At 46.2% G+C, this 23,331-nt stretch overlaps 1 protein-coding gene across 1 annotated transcript; it reads right to left on the reverse strand.

Annotated features, from left to right (window-relative positions):
* Window positions 1–423: 423 nt before the first annotated feature.
* Window positions 424–21,365, reverse strand: camsap1b (calmodulin regulated spectrin-associated protein 1b). Its single transcript, XM_079270317.1, has 18 exons — window positions 21,111–21,365; window positions 19,502–19,668; window positions 15,758–16,020; window positions 11,737–11,898; window positions 10,896–10,976; window positions 8,392–8,533; window positions 8,013–8,152; window positions 7,772–7,868; window positions 7,426–7,582; window positions 7,132–7,217; window positions 6,929–7,013; window positions 4,243–6,472; window positions 4,020–4,156; window positions 3,708–3,934; window positions 3,154–3,256; window positions 2,909–3,021; window positions 2,658–2,776; window positions 424–2,547 (listed from the first exon to the last, which is right to left on the reverse strand). Exons 2-18 carry the CDS (start codon window positions 19,665–19,667, stop codon window positions 2,251–2,253), a joined length of 4,605 nt encoding a protein of 1,534 aa, XP_079126443.1. The 5' UTR covers window position 19,668; window positions 21,111–21,365; the 3' UTR covers window positions 424–2,250.
* Between the last annotated feature and the right edge of the window lie 1,966 nt (window positions 21,366–23,331).

Below are 23,331 nucleotides of genomic sequence, written 5' to 3' on the forward strand. Positions count from 1 at the left end.
GTGATCACCTGAAGAAACACTGTTGCCATGGCAGATCATAGCTTGCCATGGTTATGAGCGCTGGCGTCAAGGCGCTGTTCCGGTTGGGTGGTGGAGTGTGAGGCAGTTAGCGCCAGAGGAGGAAACCCAGCATCATGTTGGATGAGACACGTTTGCCTCTTTGCTTTGAGAAGATTCCCACAACCCTGTGTCGTTAGTGTCAACTCACAAATGGGAAGAAAAACTGACATTTCAGTGAAAAGATGCAGCTTCACCTGTTGCGAAAGAAATGTGAAAAAACTAAAAAATAACCCGTTGGTTGTGCAAAGACTGAAATCAGTGTGGTGTCTAAAGACATAACATAAACAGTGGAGTCTCACAAATGGACAAATCAAGCCATGAGGAAAGAATAAAAATGAAAAATGTGACTTTTATTCACTTGAACATGTGCTCCGGTTCAGTGCTTCCATTTGTAAAATAAATAGATGGCATGGGATCAGAGATAAAATCAACAAGGATGAAAAGTACACCAGTGTAACAAAAATGGTGACCAAATGCCAGTACAATCGTTTAGTGAACATAGAAATACACTTGCATACAATTAAGGATCTGCCACCCCGTCCACCCAAAAACAAATCAATATGCAGCAAAGGAGAACTCAAGTATCAGCTTGTTTTTGGAGACAGCAGTAGTATCGTATCAACTTTAAATGTCAGTATTAAATCTTAGCGTTTGGTTTCAACAATTTTTATGAGCGCACAACAGCAGGATGATCAATTAGTTCTTCGTTTTTATGCCCATTCGAAAAGGTTAAATTCCCAACAAACAGAAAGTAAAGTGCTCGTGCAACACTGGTCGTTCTCGAGGCCAACAAACGGTTTGTAAAAAAGCACTTTTGTATTTCTTTTAAAGACGGAGAGAAGAGAACATGGCAGCTGTTGTCAACACCTTGGAGGAATGTTCTTTAATGTCGGTTTAATAACTGAACCACAGTCTGCACACACAAACGCCTCTGTGAACGTATCAAATACTGTCACTCCAAGCGGTTACAGAGCGACACGCAACACACCCTTCACAACAAGAGTGTGTGCGCCGCGCTCGTGGTTAAAGATGGGACGGGCCGACAAAAACACTAGGGAGGGGGGGGGGGGGGGGGGGGTTACATTGCATGAAAGAAGCCGTCGACAAGTGTTCGTGAGTGCACCTTTATACAGGACAATTCAAGAGTGCCCAGTGGAGCGAGAAGACACAACTAAGCTCTAAACATCAGAGAATATCCGTTATGATGAAAACGCATAACATCAGCTCAGACTCTAAAGCACATCGCTGTAATCAGAAAGAAAAAGGCTGAAACAAAAAAAAAAAGCACAATTTATGTCCCAGAAATCTATCCGTCACCCTATTCTTCCCAGAAAAGGATGTTTTGAAAAAGTATTTAAATGACCGTTAACTTTCTGTTTTTTTTGTTGCTATACACATATCCAGTGCTACACGATCAGCGTCTAGTCTAAAAAGCGGTTGAATAAATAGACGATAGTACCACGATGCGTGAAAAGGCCAACGGATGTCTGAGGGAGACCTGAGGAGCTCCCCGGGACTAAAGAAGAAGACAGTTCAGAGCAGCAGCTTTGTTTTTTTTTGGAGATCCCCGGTGAGGCAAATTCGGCAATGCCAGCCTGATTCGACAGTCCACGCAGGAAGAGATTGTTGTTGGGACAGCAGAGCAGACTGGCGGTCCTAAAGCGTTGTAAAAAGGTCCTTTGCTTCGGATTTTCCCGAAAAAGAGCGACAGAATTCCCCCAATGCCCCCCCCCCTCCTTTTGTTCCCAAGTTGTCCGAAAGGAGAGACTTTAGTGCTGCAGCTGAGCTCTCGACCATGACAGTGCTGAACTAATAAATACTTTATGTATTAAAAAAAAGAATAAAAAAAAAGAAGAAGAAGAGTATGAGAGAAACAGAGGAAGAAAATGCCACATGCTTGAGTCGTATAAAAACCGAGCCGGACCAAAAGAAACCCGAATAGATCTCACTGAGAGGCAAATTCAGCCGCATTCCTTTTAGTTGCAAGCACCGATCCCTCAGACCACCTGTGACACTCACTGACTGACACACACACACACGCACACACACACACACACACACACACACACACACGGCCTCCAGGTTTCCAGGCCGAGCATGGCGGTGAGTGTCAATGCAGTCTATTCAGGAAACAAGCGCGATGGGGAGGAGACGACTTGGGTGAAGGAGGGTTTGAAATCCGGCTCTCTGCTATTTTGCGCTTTTCTTTGGCACAGCACCTCTCTTGGCATGCCACAGTTGGTTGTGGATGGTGATGGCGTCCACGCTGACTGACACAGTCTTGGAGGGGATGACGGTGAACTGCTTTCGGTCAGAGCTGTACTTGTACAGCTTGTCGATCATCTTCTTGCTGATGCTCTTGGGTCCCGTCCCCGTCAGCTTTTGGATCTCTTCCGTGTCTGGGAAGTACGAGTAGAGCGCCCGGAACTGGCAGCCGCCGTCACGGAACAGGATCATCAGGTGGTTGGACTCGCACTTCTCCAACTCCTGGAGGGGAAGGGAATAATAATGAAGTACAGTGAAAGTGCAAAATGAGTAGGAGATTCACTTTTTGGCTTAAAAAGCGGTGTGTAATGTGGTGTTTTTAGAGGACTGACCTCTAGGATCTGGTTCTTCTGAGGCTCGTTGACTTTGCCAGCCAAGCAGCAGTGGGAGATTGCATTGTGGATGATCGGCTTATTGGACTTGGCGCTGGGCTCTTTGAACAGTTTGGGACCTAAGGGAGAAAAGCCAGTTAGATCTCATAGTTGTTGGAACACTTAAGAGAGTAAATAGTCAGATGATAAATAACACAACTACTGGTCTGTTATAGCAGCATATCTGTTGATAGACAACATAATAAACTGACCAGTGTATTCAGCCATGGAAGTGATGGAGGACGCAGTGGAGCCGTTGTCCCAGTCCCTTTCTGCAGCTCGACTGTTGGCACGACTGCCGGGAAACGACTCCACGGAGTCGCAGCTGGAGGACAAAACCAAAAGGAGGCACAGACTGAAAACACTAGAACGACTGCAAACCTCGAAAACGACACACAGAATACGTCTTAAGCGCAAGCTAACATTGTAAACAAAACTAAAGCTGGAAGCAGCTTACCGCTGAGAGCCCGCCCCTCCAGAGTTGACGCTGTCGGCCTCGTTGGTGGCAGCGGAGGCCAGAGACAGACTGGAGCCTGATTGGGTGTTGTTCAGGTTGTCAGCTGTGTGGAACAGAGAGTGTGCTTTGTGGTTAAATGCCATTTTCTGCATGAAATCCCATCTCTTCTTTCTCTACAAGTTTGTTTTATTTCATATCATTTGAGGGCTGTACCCTCATTACATTGGCATTTGCATTCTGAATCAACATTTTTTTAATTTCAGGTTTTTTCAGCTTGGACACATTATTTCTGCCCAGTTGCAGATAAAGATTAGGCTACACTAATCAGTGTGTTACTCCATTTGATATTCAATCCGTCATTTAATCCAAAGCAGCGAAGACATTTGTGTCAGAAACGAATCTCAGTCATGTGACAAAGTAACCGTAGAACAAGCATCAGCCAACGTGCCCCACAGCTCAGCTGTGCAAATGAAGCAAATGAAGCACACTGTGCTAGCACGTGTTAAGACACAATGTGACCGTTAAATGTCAAACTCATGATGTAACGATCTTACGTGTGGAAGAATAGCACTTGGAGAAATTGTCGCCGGACGCCTCCTCCCTGAGGACGGGCTTGGGTCGGTGTTTCTGCTTGGGTTTGGAGGTTTTGGGGGCTTTGGGCTTCCCGAGGCCTTGTTCCTCCAGCAGCTCCTGCTGCTTCCTGCGGAGATACTCCTGCTTTATCAGCTCACGCCGGGTCTTCTCATCTTCTTTCCGCAAGCGGTCCTCCTCTGCCTTCCGTCTGGAGTTGAAACCAAACAGCAGTGTTAGCACGTGGTTTTTGGAAGAACGACATGTAAATCCTACGCTAACGTTGGACAGGTTACCTGACTTCGTCTCGCTTCAGCTCCGATTCTGATTCTAGCTGTTGTTTACGGATTCGAGCCTCCTCGGCTTTCTTCTGCTGCTTCAGCAAGAACGCCGCTCTCTTCTTAGCAAGCTCGTCCTCTGCCTTCTGCTCGTCCTACAACACAAGAACATGGAACCCGACATCAACGACTGGACTGGAAAAAATGAAATAAATAAATCTATTTCGTTCAAAGGCATTACCTTGAAGAAGAAGCCCATGACTGACTTCTGCTCTCCATCGCCTCCTCCTGTCGTGTACTCAGCAGCTTCCTCTTCCTCGGGGACAGACAGGTCCACCTCGATCAGTGCGGATCTGTTGCGCTGCACCTCGTCCGATGGCATGTTCTCTTTCCCTGAACCGTCGGAGGAGTTGAGGTCGGACTCTCTCTGGGTGCCGGACAGGCACTCGTCAAAGGACACTTCCACGGCCTTCAGGTCCACTCGGGTCGGCAGGCGCATGTTTGCCTCGTCGTGAAGGCGGAAGTTGGCGCTGCGAGCGTGGCCGGCGCCTGGCCTGTCGATTGTCTCCGCTGCTGTGGGGGTCCTGGGGCTGTCGGGCTGCTCGGTCCTGGGGGACCGGCCCCCGGCTAACTGCTTTATGTGTGGTAATGTCTCCGACCCGCTCTGGGTGGGGGTGAGGGTCCTGGAGGCCTGCCGGCCCTGCTCCTTGGCTATCTTTAGCTCCGACGGTTTGGCCCTGGAGCCCCGGCCTGAGCTCAGCTTGGGGGGTTTCCTGGTGGGAGTGAGGTCGGCGCTGGAGATGTGCTCCACAAAGTGAAAGCCTGCCTTTCCCTTTGAGTCGCCGGTGACGGGAGGAGCCTGAGCTGCACCAGGCGGGGACTGTACATTCTGTTTCATCAACATCTCCTGCTGCAGTGACAGCTGCATCATCTGTTGCTGGATGCTGCCGATGGCGTCGTTCAACAGGTCGATGGAGTGGCTGCACTCGTTTAGGTCCAACTCTTCTTCCAGATGGAAGCTTCCGCTGGGCTCTTTCTTTTCTGCTGCTAAGGCACCTGGCGGGGGGGCTACCGCCACCACTTTGTCCCCTCTGAGGGCATCGACACACATGTCTTTACTTGATGGTGCTCTCTCCGCACTGAGCTCGTCTTTCGAGATGTCAGCTTTGAGTGGGTTGGGTAGCGTGTCGCGTTTGCCTTTCTTCACGATGTGCAGGAAGGCAGCCTTTCCCAGTTTCTGCCTCTGCCTCGCCGACAGAACTTCCATCTTCTTCTTCTGGTGCTCGATGGCACGTCGCTTCTCCTCCAGCTGCATGCGGAGCTGGACAATTTCAGAAGCCAGTACGTTAGAACCGCCGCCACCGTCGCCGGAGGGGCTCTGGTCCCTTTTAAGCCTCCAGGAGGAAGCCAGGGGCCCGCTGCTCTCCGATCCATCCGGAGTGGTCCTTTGGGAGCTGGAGGCACTGGAGCGCAGGTCGTGGTTGCTGCCGAAGCGCTGCTGCTGGGCTTTGCGCTCGGCGAAGGAGGTCATGCGCACACTGCCGCTGGCTATGCTGCTGGCCTGGGAGTGACCGCTGAGACAGGGGCTGGAGCGACCGCTGCCGCCGTTCATGTCTTTGTCCTCGTGCTCTTTCACATTCATGTCCTCTTGGAGTTTGGCTGATTCTTCTTCTTCATCCTCATTCAGGGCTTTCCTGGCCCAGTTGGGGTCTTTAGTGGTAAGAGCTTCATCCAGATCCTCTTCATCCAGGTCCTCAAGCTCAGCATCCGGGGCCTGGGCAGGCTTTGGCTCTTCAGAATCTGAATGAAGGTAGAACCCCCCAGCTGGTTCTCTGGACGAGGGGTCCACACTGCTGGTAACAATGGGGCAGAAATCTACCGGACCCGGTTGAAGCTCCCCCGACAAGTCTCCCTCCTCACCCGGAGGGGTGAAGGTCCGGTTCAAGCTGCAGGGAGCTTTCCTACGAACGACCGATGCAGATCCGTCTCCTCTGCGTAGAGAGCCCCTCCCAGAGGAGTGGGGCCCCTCACCGCTCTCCTCCTGCTTGTTCAGACATACAGACTTCTCTTTCGCTGCTTTGATCACAGAAGGCATCAGTGGTTCTAGGTAAAAGCTATCGGGTGCAGGCGTGGACTCCGCGGATGGTTCGGGTCCCGCTGTGGCAGTTGCTTGCGTCCCGTCGACCCGTTTGGGGACGACGGCGGCATCAGTTCTCGCAACTGCGACCAGAGTTTCTTCCCCATCCTCAATGTTGACGTTTCCCAGGAGGCTGAGGCCGTTGACGCGGCGCATTGCAGCCTGTGAAGGCTGGTGGACAGACGTCTGGTGTTTGGGCGTGACGTTGATGACGTTGGACGCCAGGCTGTCCTTGCTTATGGAGCGAGCCAGACTCACACCGTCGCCAGAAGCAATGTCTGCATCGCCGTCTGTGGCCGAGTGAAACATGTAGGGGCTCAGCGTGGACAGCGGTCTGCAGGAGGAGAGAATGAAAATAAAAACACAATTATACATTATAAGCTGCTTAGAGTTTGTGTTTGGAAGTTCGTCCATCCAATGTTCAGCATTTCTGCTTGAGCATTCACATTAGCCAATGGATTGTCTATAAAATCGACTGATCAATTAACAAGCAAATCATTGCAGCTGTACAAATAGTTACACAACCAAAATCTTTGCCGTATAAATTATAGTATTGTACACGCTTACAAAAGGACGGACAGGGAGTGAACCTCTAACCAAAGTACATTTGCATCCATTACAATTTAAATATCCATCAGCGGATTTATAACAAAGCCCACCGAACTTTAAAAAGGTTTCATCTTCTCACCTTCAGTAGTATATGGAAACAAAAGGTATTCCAAACCACGAGTAGAAATATATGTTTCATATTAGAGCCAATTCAGGTGTGAGTTTGAGCTCCTTTAGGTACCTCTGCCTCTTGTCGGGCCATGCAACGACAGAGCCTCGGGGTTGTCCGTCCATTTGAGTCAGGGAGTTGGAGCGGTTTCTGACACCTTACCAGAAACACACACACAAAAGCAAAAAATAAGTCTAACAACAGCTGCTGGTCACACTCATATACTGACGAGCAATCCTTTGTCTTCTTGTTGGTGTGAAGACTGTTGTCCTTACCTGCACCATCTTCTCCATGCTGCTTCTGCTGCCTCTGTCTGAGGGGCAGGAGCGGGTGGGAAGGACTGATGGTTGGACCCCCTTTACTAAAAAACAAACAGAAATCACTTTTTTAAAAAGTAACAAACACAACTGTCTTTTAAACACTGTTGGGAGAGCAGATTAACAGAAAGTCTTCGCTTCACCAGTGCAAAGTATGGGGTAAGAACATTTCCTCCCCCCCCCCCCCCCCCCCAACCAAATACATTCAGTTATCTTTCAACATGATGAGGAGGAGAGCGAGAGAAGACTTACAGGGGGTCAGAGTCTTCAGGGTGCAGGAAGTACCTGTTACAGACTTCGGGGCTGCTCTGGCTATCGGCCGAACCAGGGCTGGCCAGGAAGCTGCGCTTGGTGGCGTTGGAGATAGGCACTGATGGGCGGGCACTCTTGGGCTGAGCTATGGTTCGAGCTGAGAAGAGGAGGAAGGGAGAGTTGTAGTGACCGATACTGGAAATCTCAACAAAGAACCTCGACTGTAATCAAAATAAAAACTTAAGAAATAAGAAAGGGGCATTTTAAATGCAACTTCCAATGACGTAGAGATCAGAGAGACTGGAAGGAGATTTACGTTTCGTGGGAATCACACGGGGATGCTTACCATCTTTGAACTCTTGGAGGTCTCTGGGCTGGACAAACTCTGGCTTGACAGTCTCAAACCACCAGAAGAGTTCAGCAATGAACACCATCACATTGTGCTACATAGAGAGCACGAGAAACACATCAAACAGACTTGATGATCATCATTAAGCTCAAAATAACAGCACAAATTGTTTAGCCCAAGTGGTTTTTACATTTTTATTGCAAACGTTGATGAAAACACAGGACGTCACGTTTTGTACCTTGAGCACGAGCGGCGAGTAGAGCATGTCCTCCATCGTCAGATAGAAACTCTTATTCAGATACTCGTTGGCGAACTCTTTGAGTAGATGAATGTTGTACAGGCTATCGGCAATGGAGGGGACTTCCTTCAGGCAAACATCTGGTCAGACAGGAAGAGAGAGCAGAGTCAGATCGGGACACAACGCCATGACCTGCTGGCTATTAATGTCACACTGACGGGACAGTCAGCCATGTGCAGGCGCCAGAAATAGGGTCACACATGGATATTAATTCAATGTAGCAGAGAAAGCTCGATGATCTTTACAGAAAAATATGTTGAGGGCAACTGATAATTAAGATTCATCGATTGAATGCGTGTCTGCGAGTGGCTCAGCATACCCTCCAGCTTCATGAGGTCTGGGCAGAAGTAGTTGACCACAGTGAGCAGTGCCGCTCCGTCACACACGTCCCTCATCAGGTCTTCCAGCAGAGGGAAGAAGGGCAGCTGGCGGCCTGAAGCGTGCTCCCGGCGATACCGCACCTAGCCACCAGGGGGAGACGAAGAGGGCGTTATGGGAGAACAGCAACTACAAACACCACAATGATACCAACAACCGATGACACCACATGAAACATCCTAAATGCATTGACTAGTGTCACCAGCACCAAACTCCTTTGTTGGTGAGATTCACGTCTCACCAATATATTGATCACGGATGTTTCGCTTTGAAGCATCAGATCAAGGTTCGCCCCTGGAGTTTCAAAGAAAGCTAGTGGTTTGATTTGCTGATAATGTAAGATGATACTCCTCTTCAAAGGATCAACAGCAGATTTAGTGCAAAGACAAAGCCTCGCTGCTCGTGATCAAGCAGTTTAGGGAGAACCCCAAAGAGCTGGTTAACTGTGAGGAGGTGGAGGTGTTAGAGCAGTGGTATGAACAACACAGATGGTCAGCCTTCCTCAGGCCTCAATAGCAGAGGAGCCCAACGTGAGCCAGCTGACTGGGAGAGAAACTGGGCTAATCACTGTCCCACTTCTGGGAAATGAGTGTGTCGTAAGAACTCGCTGACGACAGATGCATAGCTACCAACAGCTGGTAAAGATGGGCATTTTCAGATAGAACATGCACAAATCAACGAAATACAACAGACTCAATATATATAGGCTGATCATTGTTACATAGGCATGTGCAACCGTTTTAGAAACTGGGGATGGAGCTCGATTACAGGCCTACATATGATTTGGAGCAACATAAATATAGATCGCACAGGAAGCCAGAGCAGACTGAACTGACTGGTACTGCAGCTTGTAACTCCAAAATGCTTCTGCGTGACATCAAAACATTCACCTTATACGAGGAACACCACTCGGTATGTAATGACTAATCAATCTGACATGTCAGTGACACTTGTAAAAGAGCTGAGTGCAGATACGTCAATACGTATGTTGGCTGATAATGAACAAAAAACCTGCAGTACAGAAATATCAAACTAGGTTTTTACATACGTAGTTTGTTCACCAGAGCACTGACAAGGTGATTTGCTCAGTATGCATCTTGGTGACAATTCTTTGAAAAACATGTTTCTAAGGAACCCTTCAATAAAGAGATCAAAGCTTGATTTTAAACCCAAACTGATCAAAGAGGGCAAAGCCGAGCACAGAAACTAAGAGACCACTGCACGATTTAAGAAGATCACACACACAACAAAGATATACTTATCTTAAACTTGTACAGCGTTTTCTCAACATCCACAGTGTATTGGGAGGCTGTTGCACAAAATTAGACTGACTGTACTTGGGAAGCTTTTGTCACAAGTCACAGGTGAAACTACCAACCAAACTTAAGGAACTCTACTCCGAAATAAGTTCTACATAAAAAAAGAACTTCCCCCGACAAAGAGGGACCACCGTACCGCTTCTAAGAGCTCCTCTGGCTTCAGCATGCAGTGGGCCAGCTCGTGCATGACATCAGGCTGACACACACACACACACACACACACACACACACACACACGAGAGCAGAGATAATGTCAGAGGAGACCGTGTGTGAGAGCAGAAGAGACAGAGACCGGAGGGGGAATGACAAAGCAGATCAGTGAGAGGAGGTGGCCAGGGATGGAACTGCAAAGCAAAAAAACAAGCAGCAGATCCACATGGCGTACTGGAGCTTGAAATGAGGCAGCACACATCGCGTAGCTAAAGGAATATCTCTTGATCACTTCACAAATAGGTCAGAGGAACCTTACACCTGGGCGACATGTTTGCCACGAGGGAACAAAAAAGAAGAAACAAAAGAAAAGAACCGTCAGCCTTCTCCCCCTTGCTGACCGACGCTGGCTACAAGCAGCACAGAATGAGCTTGAATGAGCCATGGTGGAGTGTGTGCGAGCACATCAACACAGGACTACGCGTGCAAAGGGGGGAGAGAGGAAAGAAAATGGGGTTATGGGGGGGGGGGGGCAGGGCTGGCATCCAACTTACAGGGACTAGCTTCCAATACCATTTGGAGGGAGACTATCCAGTTTGCAGGGATAAGAGAGGAGAGGGAGGGAGAGACAGATGAGGAAGAGGAGCAGAGAGATCAACAGGTCAGAGGAGACAAAAGGTTCCGATCGGAACAGGAGAGGAAGGTCACAACAGCTGCCATCAGGGAGCAACATTCCTTCCATCACAACTAAGGACCTTGTCTTGAACTAAGTTTTCGAAAAAAGATTTTGCAGCAACAACACCTGGATGAAGACCAATGAAATAAATGTTACTTGGTTATGCGTTAGAAAAGTTACTTCTAAAAGTTCCAAAAGGCCAGACAGATAAAGCTGCTGTTAGAAATGTGTTGGTCACTTTAGCGCTGGTATTTTAGGTTTTCTCTCTCCTGTAGAAGAAGACGCTGTGAGTGGCGTTACCTTTTGGTGGCTGGGGGACTCCAGCGGGGGGTGCTTGACTTTGTGCTCTCTTTCTGTAACCTCCCTTATCTTTGTGTTCACCTGCAGTAGAAATAATGACAGCGTGTTTACATGTAGTCAAAAAAAACAAAAAAAAACAGGCCAATGATCTTTTATTCTCCCACATGGGAATAAAAACTGTCCCAAACGGACAGTGACGGTGTGGGACATCATGATGAGTGACGGTGTGGGACATCATGATGATTAACGGACACACTGCGTCACGGCTTTCGCAGCCTCGGGCCTTCAACTCATTGAAAGATCAGTGCAACATGAGCCTCTTGTGTGTGTGCACCACATCCACACTGCTATCCGTCTCTGAGCACCAGTGACATGCAGGCCTCCAGAAAACAAGAGGGCCACTGTCTCCTAAAATGTCAGCGTGAAACAGATTATTCATACCGCATGGTGCAGAGCGACAGCCGAGGGTCATAATCAGATTGACAACTACGGAGTGAAGAGGCTGGACTGCAAGATGCATGGAACGCTGTGGATGTGAAAAGTTTTTAAATATGATAAATGAACTGGCATTTATATGGCGGCTTAAGTCGCCATATAAATGCCAGTTCTGTATCTCCTTAGTCCTCAAACCACTAAAAGCGCTTTTGCTGCACGCCAACATTCACACACACATTCAGGCAGAGGCTGGCAAACAAACAGGACCTAATCTAATGCTCATTCTCTCACACACACACACACACACACACACACCTGGATCACATCTGCACTCTACTGAGAGCACCTTTCTAGTTGTATATGCACTGCTTATGTCTGTGCTGTGTGTGTGTGTCTGCGCGCCAACCTTGTTGATCCAGAAGACCATGGCGTCCTCCAGGTCAAAGGGCAGCTCCTTGGAGGCACTGAAGGTAGAGAAGCGCTTGACAGAAGCCACCACTTTCTCGATGCTGATCATCTCCACTGTGTAGGCCATCATGAGGGCATCGATCATTGGCACGTGAGCACTCTGAGTGAGGGGGAAGTAGAAACAGAGGACAATTCAATTTCAACGGATTGTTCCTGGTTTCCAATGCAATCCATAGCAAATAAGCTGAAATACCCAGATCACACTTCATCACATATTGTAGTTTTCTTATTTTTTTTGGAACTTGTAATCCAAACAAACTAAAATAAACTGCCTCACACAGCGCTCACAAAAGACTCAAAAACAGTGTAACTAAAATTCTTTCAGAATGGAGCTTTAAGGTTTCTGAGAACAATAATTTCAAAGCGTTACAGATGCAGATAAATACCAGCCAGACCTCAATCAGTGCAAAACTAGAATCACAAAAATCAAATGTATTTTAGAGTATACCAAAAGCAAAAAAAAAACACTTGACTCATCCTGCAGGATTTGCTGATCTTTCACTTCAAAAATCTGACAAATGTCAAAATAAAGTATTTAAAAGTCTAGTAGTCATGTGAGCAGAGTTCTTTCTCATCTCGGGTTGGTTGGGAGGCCTCCTCCATGTCGACCCACATCACATTACACAGTTAGCTGGATTGGAAGGATTGCCCGAGGCTGGACAGTAAATATCGTAGTACACAACAGACGCTGATGTGTTCAATCAGTGGGGTTCCCTTTAAACGTTCATTATGAACATCCTACACCATGTCATGACAACACCTTCAGGAGAAGCAGCTGGTTTAAAGCATAGCCCTGTCTTTACTTTATTGAATAATCATTTGTCGTAAAAATAGTCAGTGAGCAGTGGATTCTGGGACAGAACAGCCACTATTGTGTGTGATCAAACGACTGAGATCAATGGATAAGGATGCTGTCTTCTTCAGAACTCTAGCAGAACAACCCTGAGGTTGAAATAACTCGCTACGGTTTAATGAAAGGTGACACTTCTCATTTAGCCCAATGGGTGTCCGCCTTTAAACCCACTCTCTACAGCAGGGATTCCCAAAGTGGGGTGCGCGCACCCCTGGGGGTGCGCGAGCTGCCTCTAGGGGGTGCGCGAGAGGAAAAGTGTAATGGCGGTCTGATGGTGTAATAATATTAAATATAAAAAAAAAATGTAATTTTAATTTAAAAACTGTCAGGCGGGACATCTGAAGCTATCAGTCGTAAAAGAGGAGAGGGACAGAGAGAGAGAGAGGAATCGGAGGCGAGGGGAACGGAGAGGTGCGTTGGGGAGAGACCGGGAGAAGAAATCGAGCCAGAGTCAGAGGAAGATGAGACGGAGGAGACCGAAAGGAGGAAGGGATAGCACAGACACATCGGGAGCACATCGGCCCATCGCGGAGTCAAGGTGAAAAAAGAGGAAACGAGAGTGAGCATCAGACTGGGAAAACAAGAGGAAATATGATGAAAAGTATGTGTGTCTGGGCTTCACTTGGATTGGCAACGCAGATTCCCCAAAGCCACAGTGCGTGGTGTGCAGTGAGGTTCTGGCTAACAGTCTGAAGCTCTTATTTACGTCGCCACCTGAACACCAAGCATGCCAGTGCAAGTCAAAAGCCCCTTACATTGTTTATATCGAAATTGGAGGAGTTACAAAACAGCCAAAACCAACTGCAGTCTCATTGATGTGTTGGGTCTATAAATGACGCACTACGGGCTTCATATCTGGGTACAGAATAGCGAGAAAGGGGCTACCGCACACAATCGCCGAAGACGTGAGCTTGCCAGCTGCCAGAGAGATGGTGGAATGTATGATTGGGGAGAAAGAAGCAAAAAAGTTGTGCATGATCCCGGTGTCCAACAACACTGTGTCGCCGCATCGATGCTTTGTCCGAAGACATCCTGGCTACATTAGTCGCTCATTAATTGTAAATGAAATGTGATAATCTGCCTCTGAGCCTGTGCGTGTGTGCTCGCCATCAGTATTGCTCTTTAAAAGTGACGCCTTGTGTCACTGAAAGTTATTGAAACTTTGTTGCAGTGTTTCAGGGCGTTTTCACACCTTCAGTTCATTTGCTTTGTTCTGATTCAGGGATTAATATGATACAATGTTGCAGTTTGTGTTCACACTGCAACATTTAACAGCGGACTAAATATTGTAAACTAACGCCACGCGCGAGCAAACTGTTCTCTCATTGGTCCGATTCTTATGCGCTATGAAGGCTTAAAAGGCTCTGTTGCTTCTTTTTTTTTTTTTTTTTTTATTAACGGGGGGGGGGGGGGGGGGGGGGGTGCGCGAACCCGGTCGGGATGTAGAAGGGGGTGCGCGGCCTAAAAAGTTTGGGAACCGCTGCTCTACAGCATAATGAAATCCAGAGGCCCAGCAGGGGTGTATCCCCACTCCAAGTGGCCTAACACCTGCTTCCTGCCAGTAAAAAAATATACCTTTTTAACAGCCAGGGAGGGGATTAACACCAAATACATCTCTGATTGCAGCTGACAAAACACAATGTTGGTAGCTAGCCTCTTTCTGAATCTCATTCTATGTAAAAGTCTATAAAGGGTTATTCCTCGCCCACGACATCACAACTATGCAGCACCTGAATCCATTACAGAGCAAATAGATCCATGCCATTGTTTCAGTCAGTGCTTTGTGCAACATATTGCTGGATTAATCCAATTAGTGATGGAAGTGCACCGAGGTTAGGCTCGTTAGCATAAAGAACGAGAGCTATTCAGAACATTCAGCACAGCACGACGTACATGAACGACGACAAAGCCAGTGAGAGCCTACTTCCAGACAGACCTAGACTAAGACGGGAGAGGAGAGGAAAGGAGGAAGCTGAAGGCTGCTCAGGCTCATTGGAATCACTCACACAGTAGCTTCTGTTTTGTTGAGCTTTTTTTCTGTTTTCAAAAGCAATTTAATCAAGTCTTAAAAATGTTCCTATAAATTCTTGTTGCTTTAAACCGCTAACTTCCACAACTGCTGTTGCACGAAATGACTCAACTTAAAAGAAACTGTGTACTGCACTTATCATCCAAATAAGTCGTGCTAAAATAAAATTTTAACAAAAGGGCAAATATAACAGCATGATGTGCTGTTAAATCTTTTGTTCTCTACCAACACTTACTCTGCCCTTCTTCAGGGCAGCGAGGAGCCCCATGGAGAGCACTGCTGCTGCCCTGAGCCATCTCTGTGTTTGACAGACAGACAGACAGACAGACAGACAGAGACACACACACACGAAAAATGTTGCTATGGAAACACCTTCTCAATCAGCTAAGAGAGGGGGTGGGGGGTTCCAACAGTCTATCGGAGATAAGCGTTGTCCTGCTCAGAGTTTTCCGTCCCCTCACAGGGCTTTTTGTGTCTGGCTGCTTACACACAAGCCTGCGTGGATTATTTTGTCAGATTATTTAGTCAACTAAATCATTAGATTAGGAATTAATTCTGAAGAAACTAGTTGAAAAAAAGCAAAAATGATTGAGGTTTCATTTGTTCTAGATCTTCAAATATGAATATGTGGACAGGAGAGAGAACAGATGTGGGACAATGAAACACCACAGCCCTCATCACGGCCCTGTTTTGCATGATACTCTTGCTAGTTGTGTGACGACTAACAGTCAAATTCCACCTCTTCATTTGAATAAAGAAATGATAAGAAAGCGGCCAAATCTTTTTCAGAAAGCTCCACTAAGTCAAGCAAAACAACTCACTACTTATGCAAACGCAAATAACATGAAATGTCATGCCTCTGCACAGTGTTTCAGTTACTCTGCACAGCGGAGAGAAGCTTCCTCGTGGCTCAAACGTCTGTGGTGGAGACTGATTGCACTGCTGGATCGAGATAAACGCACTGATTTCACTGAGGTAAAATAACACATCAGAAGCAGGAAGAGCTCAGCTGATGTGCAACGTTGTCATAGCGTCTGGCCTTATTTCCTTGACTCAACCTCGAGTCAGTCCACTCACCATTTTGATGGGCACACAGGCCAGGTCCTCATCTGTGACCGGTGTGTCGTCACTTTCCACGACGTAGATGCCCTTCCTGGACAGAGACTGGATGACCGAGAGGTGCGACTGCAGAGACGCCGCCTGCTCCGTCTTGAGGATGAGCGCACATACGCGGCAGTAGAGCTCGCAGGACAGCAACAGGCGGATGACGGGCGGCTTGATGTGCTCCTGCTCGTACTGGTCCGTGTAGAACGGGTCCCTTAAGTCCTCTGGAATGTGGTCTGCAATGGAGACAGTGGACAGGTGAACCATGAGGCATTTAACAATATAATAAGACACTGATGCAGGAATATAAACACCTTTAACACCAACATCTCTGCCTCCACCCATCAAACGTCTACCGTGTCAACAGGAAAGCAACAACTTTCTACGTAATATTTGTTCTTTGCTGGCTTCAGTTTACCTGGAGCAAACAGGACCACTTGGGTTTGGAAGTCACAGCCTTTTACTTCAGGAGAACATTGGGAAACAGATCCTTGCTAAGCAGGCCTCTCAGGTGACACGGTGGGCTGTGCCAGCACCAACTTAACAAAAAACAATGAGCTACACTACAGAGTCTGTTGCTTTGGATGTGAAGTCACTCTCAAAAACCAGAAATCCCAACCATATAAGGGCGAGGGACGGAGGCACGCACAAACCAAAGTTATATTGCATCGTAAACCACACAGAGGCTTAAAATAGGTCAAAAATGATGCAAAAAAACGGTGCAGTGATGGAAAGAACCCTGTTTTGTTAAATCTGTTTTTCTGCTCTAAGCCGTGTGTGTGTGTGTGTGTGTGTGTGTGTGTGATGTGTTTAGTGCCGGCTCTGAATGGGGAGATAAAGGGAGCCACTCGTCAGCAATCTCCTGCTCAGGAAAACCGGAAGGCAGGCCGGCAGCTCCTTCCAGCTGGTTTTGTGGATGATAATACATAAAGCACAGATGTTGAACGGCACAAGTGAGGATGTATATTAAATATGTAGGCTAAGAATATTACACTACAAAACATGATTGGGCTTGTTAACCAGAGATATGCTCATAAAAATAAGTCATCCAGCATGACAAAAGCATTAAAACGGCTAAAACAAAGAAATCTTCGTCGCCTACCACCAAAATGACTGATTGGTCGACCAATCAACTAAAAAGGGGACCGCCCTAACACATGAGCTGTAGACCGAGAATGTTTTACTCAGAACTAGTGTTAGATAACACCACGTTGAACACCACAGGAAGGTTTCCTCGGCTCTAACACATTCAGTCTTTCCCAAAAACAGAAATGTTGATCTTCTCTGTTCAGACATTGTTTTTGTTTCTGCCTGTGATCATCGCACGGTGCATCAGAGACCTGTCACCTGCTGAGTCAGCTTAGCAAGTAGGGACGCCCTGATCCTTTCTGTCTTGAACAGTAACTCTGAGCCTTTGGTTTGATCAAATCCCTTTATCAATGAAACTATTAACATTTGTTGTGATGTAAGAAAAAAGTAGAAACAGAAATGGCGATTTTTAATACAACTGGGCATGCAGCCTTTATGTCAGCAGCCGCCAATGCTCAGATCACATGACTGTCTGCCACCGTACACATGGTGCAAATAAGGATGTCATTATACAACAGCAAAAATCTATAAGGAACACACTCGGCAGCAGTGTGGGTCGTTCCTGGAGAGCAACGTCTGAGTAAACACATCTAAACAGTGGCAATGATTGTTTATGAAAACAAAGGGGTCTGGCTGGGGCGAGACTTCACGTTTGACTTCATTCCTCAGATACTGATGTCGTGTGGCAGCTACACCCCCCCTCAAAACCCTCCTGCCACCAGGAGCCGTGCTGAAACATCTACTCACTGGGATTGGGTGGAGCATTGAGGATGGGGTTTGGCAGCAACACCCAGGATGTGCTACAGCAGAGTCAGCCGACCGTGAGCAGCACAAGCAGGGGAGAGCAGGGTAAAGACATGTGCTCTCTCTCTGTGTCTGCCTGTTGCTCCGACTGGGAGCTGCTGTGGTCCATGAAGAGGGCGGTTGGACAGGAGACCATGACGTATACAAACGAGATGGCCCCACTTATTTTAAAATGGAGCTACGTCACGGTTTGTGTCAGTCAGTCGATGCAGGAGCAAACTACTGTGCAGCATTAGCTACGTAGCAGACACCATATGAGCCATAGGGTGGAAAACAAATGGGCCTTGTGTATTCAGTTGCCAGGGGAGGAAGATAATTGCAGCTGCACCTGAGAGTTGCCTCCCTCTGGGCTGCCAAAGCTTTGGAGCCAACGTATGCTTTCTGTTGTGACTGAACAGCATCTCCGCTCAGGCTTATTAGCGATGCATCGCTAATGTGCTTACATTTTTGTGGCCTGTGTTGCTTGCCAGGGTCAATGATGACAGACCAAGAACTGAGCAAGCCATTGCCTACAAGCTTTGTTATGAACTCTGAGAAAATATGAGTCTATAAATTACCTGAGAGCAAACTGCTAGGCTAAAAGAAGAAAACTAATTGGGCAAAAGAAACCGTAGCATTCCACCCATAACCTGGATTACCATTAAAACTCCAATCTGACTGACAGTTTAATATGAATGCTTCAGCGGCTATAGAAAATCTGGGTAATGGCCACAGATATACAAGAGACAGCAGAATACAAAGCAAAGCTTGTACGAGCCTCTGAAATAATAACCACGCTGACTACGCTGATGCAACAGACATGCGAAGCAGCAAATAATGGGCCTTGTGCCAGAGTTAGCTGAAGCTAACACTGACTTAGCTTAACGTCTATGACAAGGAGACACAGTGAAACAAACCTAAAGGTAAACAGCAGCCCTGCAGTCAAATAATAGCTCCAGTCTGTGATGCTACTTCAGCAACCTTTGCAGACGGAAGCTTAAACACCTGACCAACAGTCAGGATGTACCACAGATTTACTTTCTCATGGTTAATATATAGGTATGCACGAAGAAACAATGGACTGTACAGCCTATAATAATTCATAGTGTATCTAATCTGAAAACATGCCAACACTTTAATGGCTGGAGATATGAAGGGCGTAAGCCAACAGCACCACATTAGACTTTAAAATGAACATTAAGTTGAGTCAACATCTCTTGCACGCATTTCAAATAACAAACACTAACATTGGTATTGTTGACTCTTTGTAGGACACAGATTTATATTCTCATGAAACCATGATATCTGATTGTGCTTGTGCATGTAATTCATTCCATGTCATTTATTGTCTTGTATCTGGGCCCTGAGTATGTAATAAAGTTTTGTTTTGAATGGATTTTAACCTTAATGCACTTGACTAGCTGCTCCCAGTAAAAGAAATTGGACTTATGATATCAACTACTCAACAGAAGATAAGCTGTGATCGTGCTGCATTCTTATAAGATTGATCTTAAGGTTCTTAAGGTTGTCTTAATGTCATGGAGGGTATTACTGTTGGCTCAAGTGCACACACAGAAATATTTATCTTTCTGTCACTGTTTCCCCACTGACGCTTTAAAACAATCTGCTGACAGCAGTACGTGGATAAGAGTGAACACATTGTTTCAACAATAACGTCTGAAATAACTATGTGAACACGAGGAAGACATTGTGCGGATAGCACAATCTCTTGTTGTTGAATCTGTAATGGCAGATATTAAGTCATACAATGTAGCCAAATGTAAATCTAAATAAGAAAACTTAAGTTAGCATTTGTGTAGCGTGAATGCCAATTGAATTACTTACCAATGCCATAGGCTTTGGCAAACAGCCAGCGCAGGTTGGCAGCTATTTTTGCTCTGGCCGAGTCGTACATCTCCAGCGATACGACGTCCATTGTGCCTTCTGCAACCCCAGACAAGTCCACCTTTCTCCTGGTACTGCCCCCACTGGCACACAAATCAACATCCATCCTTAAAAACAAAGACAAATATGATGTTACCGTCACAATTATACTGAACATACGGCTGAGTAACAGTCAAATAACAGGATATCAGCCATCCACAATATACTGAATTACAATCTCACTGGTTAGTGTCTCGATGCTCTATTAGAGTGATTCTTCAATGAGTAAAATAGATAAAATCCTCATCTGGTGTTTGCTGATTATAAAGGAAAGTGCTGTTTTGGGTGCCGCTGTTAATCCTCCCTATAGCAGTCAATTACCGTAGGCTTATATCTGGTGGCTGAGACATAAGCACCAAAGTAGCATCCTCTCTGGCGTGATCACATTCATTATGTCTAATGCTTGATGACAGAGAGCAGACCATGTCTTTGCAGTTAAATGAACCTCGGCCTACAGTGACTGAAAACAGTGCTGAACATGAACAATGAAACTCTCTGGTTGTTATTTATACTGTGACAAGCACACGTGTACTGTATGTACTAGACCACAACTGCAAAATAAAAAAGGTAGAAGTCTATCTTTTTCCTTCACCCAATCAATGATCACATTAGTTGCTTGAACCAAAAACACTTGCTGAGAAAGCACATTTTGGGCCAGTAAGAACCTGAGCAACTTAACAGATTGTCGATAAAGCCTCAAAACTACAGCCTCACATCCTGCAACAAAACAAAACTCACAACACAAGATAGTATGTACTGTCTCACTGACTTGTGCTTTGTCTCTGATAACTATCTTGCTTAAGTTGGGTCATGTTTTTGTTTTGTTTTCAGTGAGTTCTCCTTTAAAGCACCCAACTTTGTACTCTGCTGCCACACAGTATTATTATTACCATTACACAGAGTCTGCAGTAAGTCGAGCAGACTGTGTGTGTTTTTATTAAATCAGTGCTGAGGCTAAATGAAACTCGGAGCACTTTCAACTGTAGTTTCTCTTCGCACTAAAACCACATTAGTGGCCACTGAAACACGCTTAACGTTACAAAAACACAATGAATAAGTCCAACGCAGCATTTCTACCTACATTAATCATGATGCAGCCACCTGCTCACAAACCCACCCTACTAAAGCTCATTTACATCTCTCCAGACAGCCTCAGTTATCCTCAGTAAAGTGAATGTTATATATTATTATTACCTGTAGCGTGCTAACTCCACGTGACGTCACCACACCACCTTTAACGGCCTGGCTGGCTGGCTGGATGAAAATAAGCTAATAGGTGACTGCTAATTAACTAAATTAGCTGCATCTATAACATTAGTATACTTGTGTTACAGTAATCTCATTAACGAGGGGAAGTACAGTTAGGTGACAAAGTACACATTTGGTTAACGTCAGGTTTGCTAAACGGGCCATACATGCAAATGTGAAGAAGCTAGCAGTTAGCTCGGGAGTGTCTCCTGTGACGTTAATACAGGAGCAGCATGACGTTAGCTAGCTGGGAAGACATTACCTTGAAAGGTGTGGTGTGTATCTTCCAAGGCACCCTTCAGTTTAAACACTTATCCAAGGATCCGCCTCGCTTCACAGTGGCCTGCTGTGTAGACAATACACCAGCAGCAGCGGCGCATCGTAGCCGGCTAATAAAAGCTAGCAGGGAGCCGAGGAGTCTGGGTGGTCTCCTCCCAGAAACAGGACCCGATTCGCGGCCTGTGTGTGACTACCTCTCCGCGGCAGGCTTTCAGCTCAAACAACCGCCAGGTTTAGAGAAAAGGGAGAGGGCTCTCCCGGGAAGAAACACGACGTACAAGAGAGGCTGTTCCGATTCAAAAACCTATCTCTGTATTAGACGCCTCATTTTAGTTAGCATAACAACAAAAACACACATATAGTTGGCTCTGGCTTTACAGCGAGAACCGGTGGATGTGTTCGCGCTCTGCCCATAGAAATGTAATTACCAGCCCAGGCGTTCGTAAAAGCAGCAAATGCGCATGCGTGATTACCTTCCAGAGCACTGGTAATAACCAACTGTCAATAATAAACCAAGTCCAACAGTAGGCCAACTCACTCTCCAAATTATATTTCAGTCGTTGTTTTGAAGCTAGATTCTTTCAAAGCAATGACTTAGCTCAGTTTATGTTATATTCTAAATCTAACCACTAGACTCTGGCTAAGGTATTTGTTTGACAAGTTGACTAAAACCCACTAGCATTACTCAGTGGTTCCTTCCTTTATTATGTCTTTCTTTCAGTATGAATTTATCACAACATAATATGTCCACGTTTGTGCTGTTGTAGTCCTGTGTTGTCGTTGTGACATTGACGAATGGCGCCATCTAGTGGTGAAATGTAGTATGACAATTTGAAGCATTTCAGTGGTTTTGTAAAGCAGTGCCAACACTAATTTGTATGCTGTCAAAAAAGAATTGTTTGCATGTCAAATACAAATGAAATGAGTGATGGTGTGTTATTGAAATTATTGCATTAACTGTCATTCCCTTCAGTGACGTAAGAAGTAAGATCATTGCCACACTTTTACACACATTAAAATAGTAATAATTTCAAACAATGCAGCTGATACTTCTGTTTGAAATTGCTGGCATTTCGTTCATATGTATCCTTCTTCGTCTTCACAAGAGCATGCTTGCGATTCATTTAAAAAGTTTATTTTCACTTAACGTCTTAAGGAGTAAATCAGCTTTGTTCATGCTCACCATATACTGTATGTTTGTACACACATTGTTCAATAGTGAACACAGTACACTTCTGTTATCTTAATCAAAAGGCCCAAAGACAGCAAACTAATAATTGTTTTATGTTTCACAGGCAGATGAATCGGAGAGATCTGAGAAATCAGCTGGTCATAGAGGAGGACAGAGGAGCCACAGCTGCTCTTGAAGAGCTACAGCTCAACACAAAGCAGCCCTGAAGCAAGAGCGAACAGAAAGAGAGGCTTTTGCAAAGGCCCTGTGGAAGGAGCAAGCTGGGGAAAAAAACAGCCTTCCTGTTGCAAGCACTTGAAGGGACAAGTGGCTGATCTCAAGAAGTCAAAGAAAGAGCAGCAGCGAAGCAAAACTGAAAGGCACAATCACCGAGGTGACCTCAGAGCTCCAAGAGGACAGGAAGTTGATTGAGTGATCTCCAGAGGGATCTTGAGGCGTCCTCTTGTCAGGACAAAAAAGAAACAGGAGAGCATGATGTGGGGAATTGTGTCGAAATCAAGGAACTGAAGGACTGCCTCATTGAGCAGCAGGAGAAAAGTCTGGAAAAAGAGGATTAAATCCGTTCCCAGCGCATCAATCTCCAGAACCTTCATTGAAGCCAAGGACAACATTGTCTCCTCACTGCAGGAGAAAGACCAGTGAGCCTCAAAGAGGCACGAACAAAAAAACGGATCACTCCAGAGGGACTATGAGGCCGCTGTCTCCCAGCAGCTGACTCATGAGAACCAACAACTCGCTTCTGAGAGCAAAAGGCTGCAAAGTGAACTTGAAGCTGCTCTAAATGAGAGGAAGCTTGATTATAGTCAGCTTCAGGGCGACCGAGGAGCTTGCAGCAGACTCGAGGAGGCCATCGGGAAGCAGCAGGCTTGGTCCTCGAGAGCTTTTTAAAAAAGATCCAGATCCAAGAGGAGATCTCTGGCTTTGGAAAAGAGTCGGATTGCTGACGAATTCTTAGGGCATTCCCTCAAATATGAGAAGTGCTTTGATCAGATGATTATAGAAAAGCAGGCTC

This window comes from Melanostigma gelatinosum (assembly GCF_949748355.1).
Source record: "Melanostigma gelatinosum genome assembly, chromosome: 6".
Classification (NCBI taxonomy): domain Eukaryota; kingdom Metazoa; phylum Chordata; class Actinopteri; order Perciformes; family Zoarcidae; genus Melanostigma; species Melanostigma gelatinosum.

Excerpts from the sequence above, each read along its gene's own strand:
- camsap1b (XM_079270317.1), bottom strand. The coding sequence starts at position 19,667 with ATGGATGTTGATTTGTGTGCCAGTGGGGGCAGTACCAGGAGAAAGGTG. Across the intron at positions 7,583-7,771 it reads CCTCCAAGAGTTCAAAGATG|CTCGAACCATAGCTCAGCCC; the intron begins GTAAGCATCCCC and ends TCCTCTTCTCAG. Across the intron at positions 6,473-6,928 it reads TGGCCCGACAAGAGGCAGAG|ACCGCTGTCCACGCTGAGCC; the intron begins GTACCTAAAGGA and ends CTCCTCCTGCAG.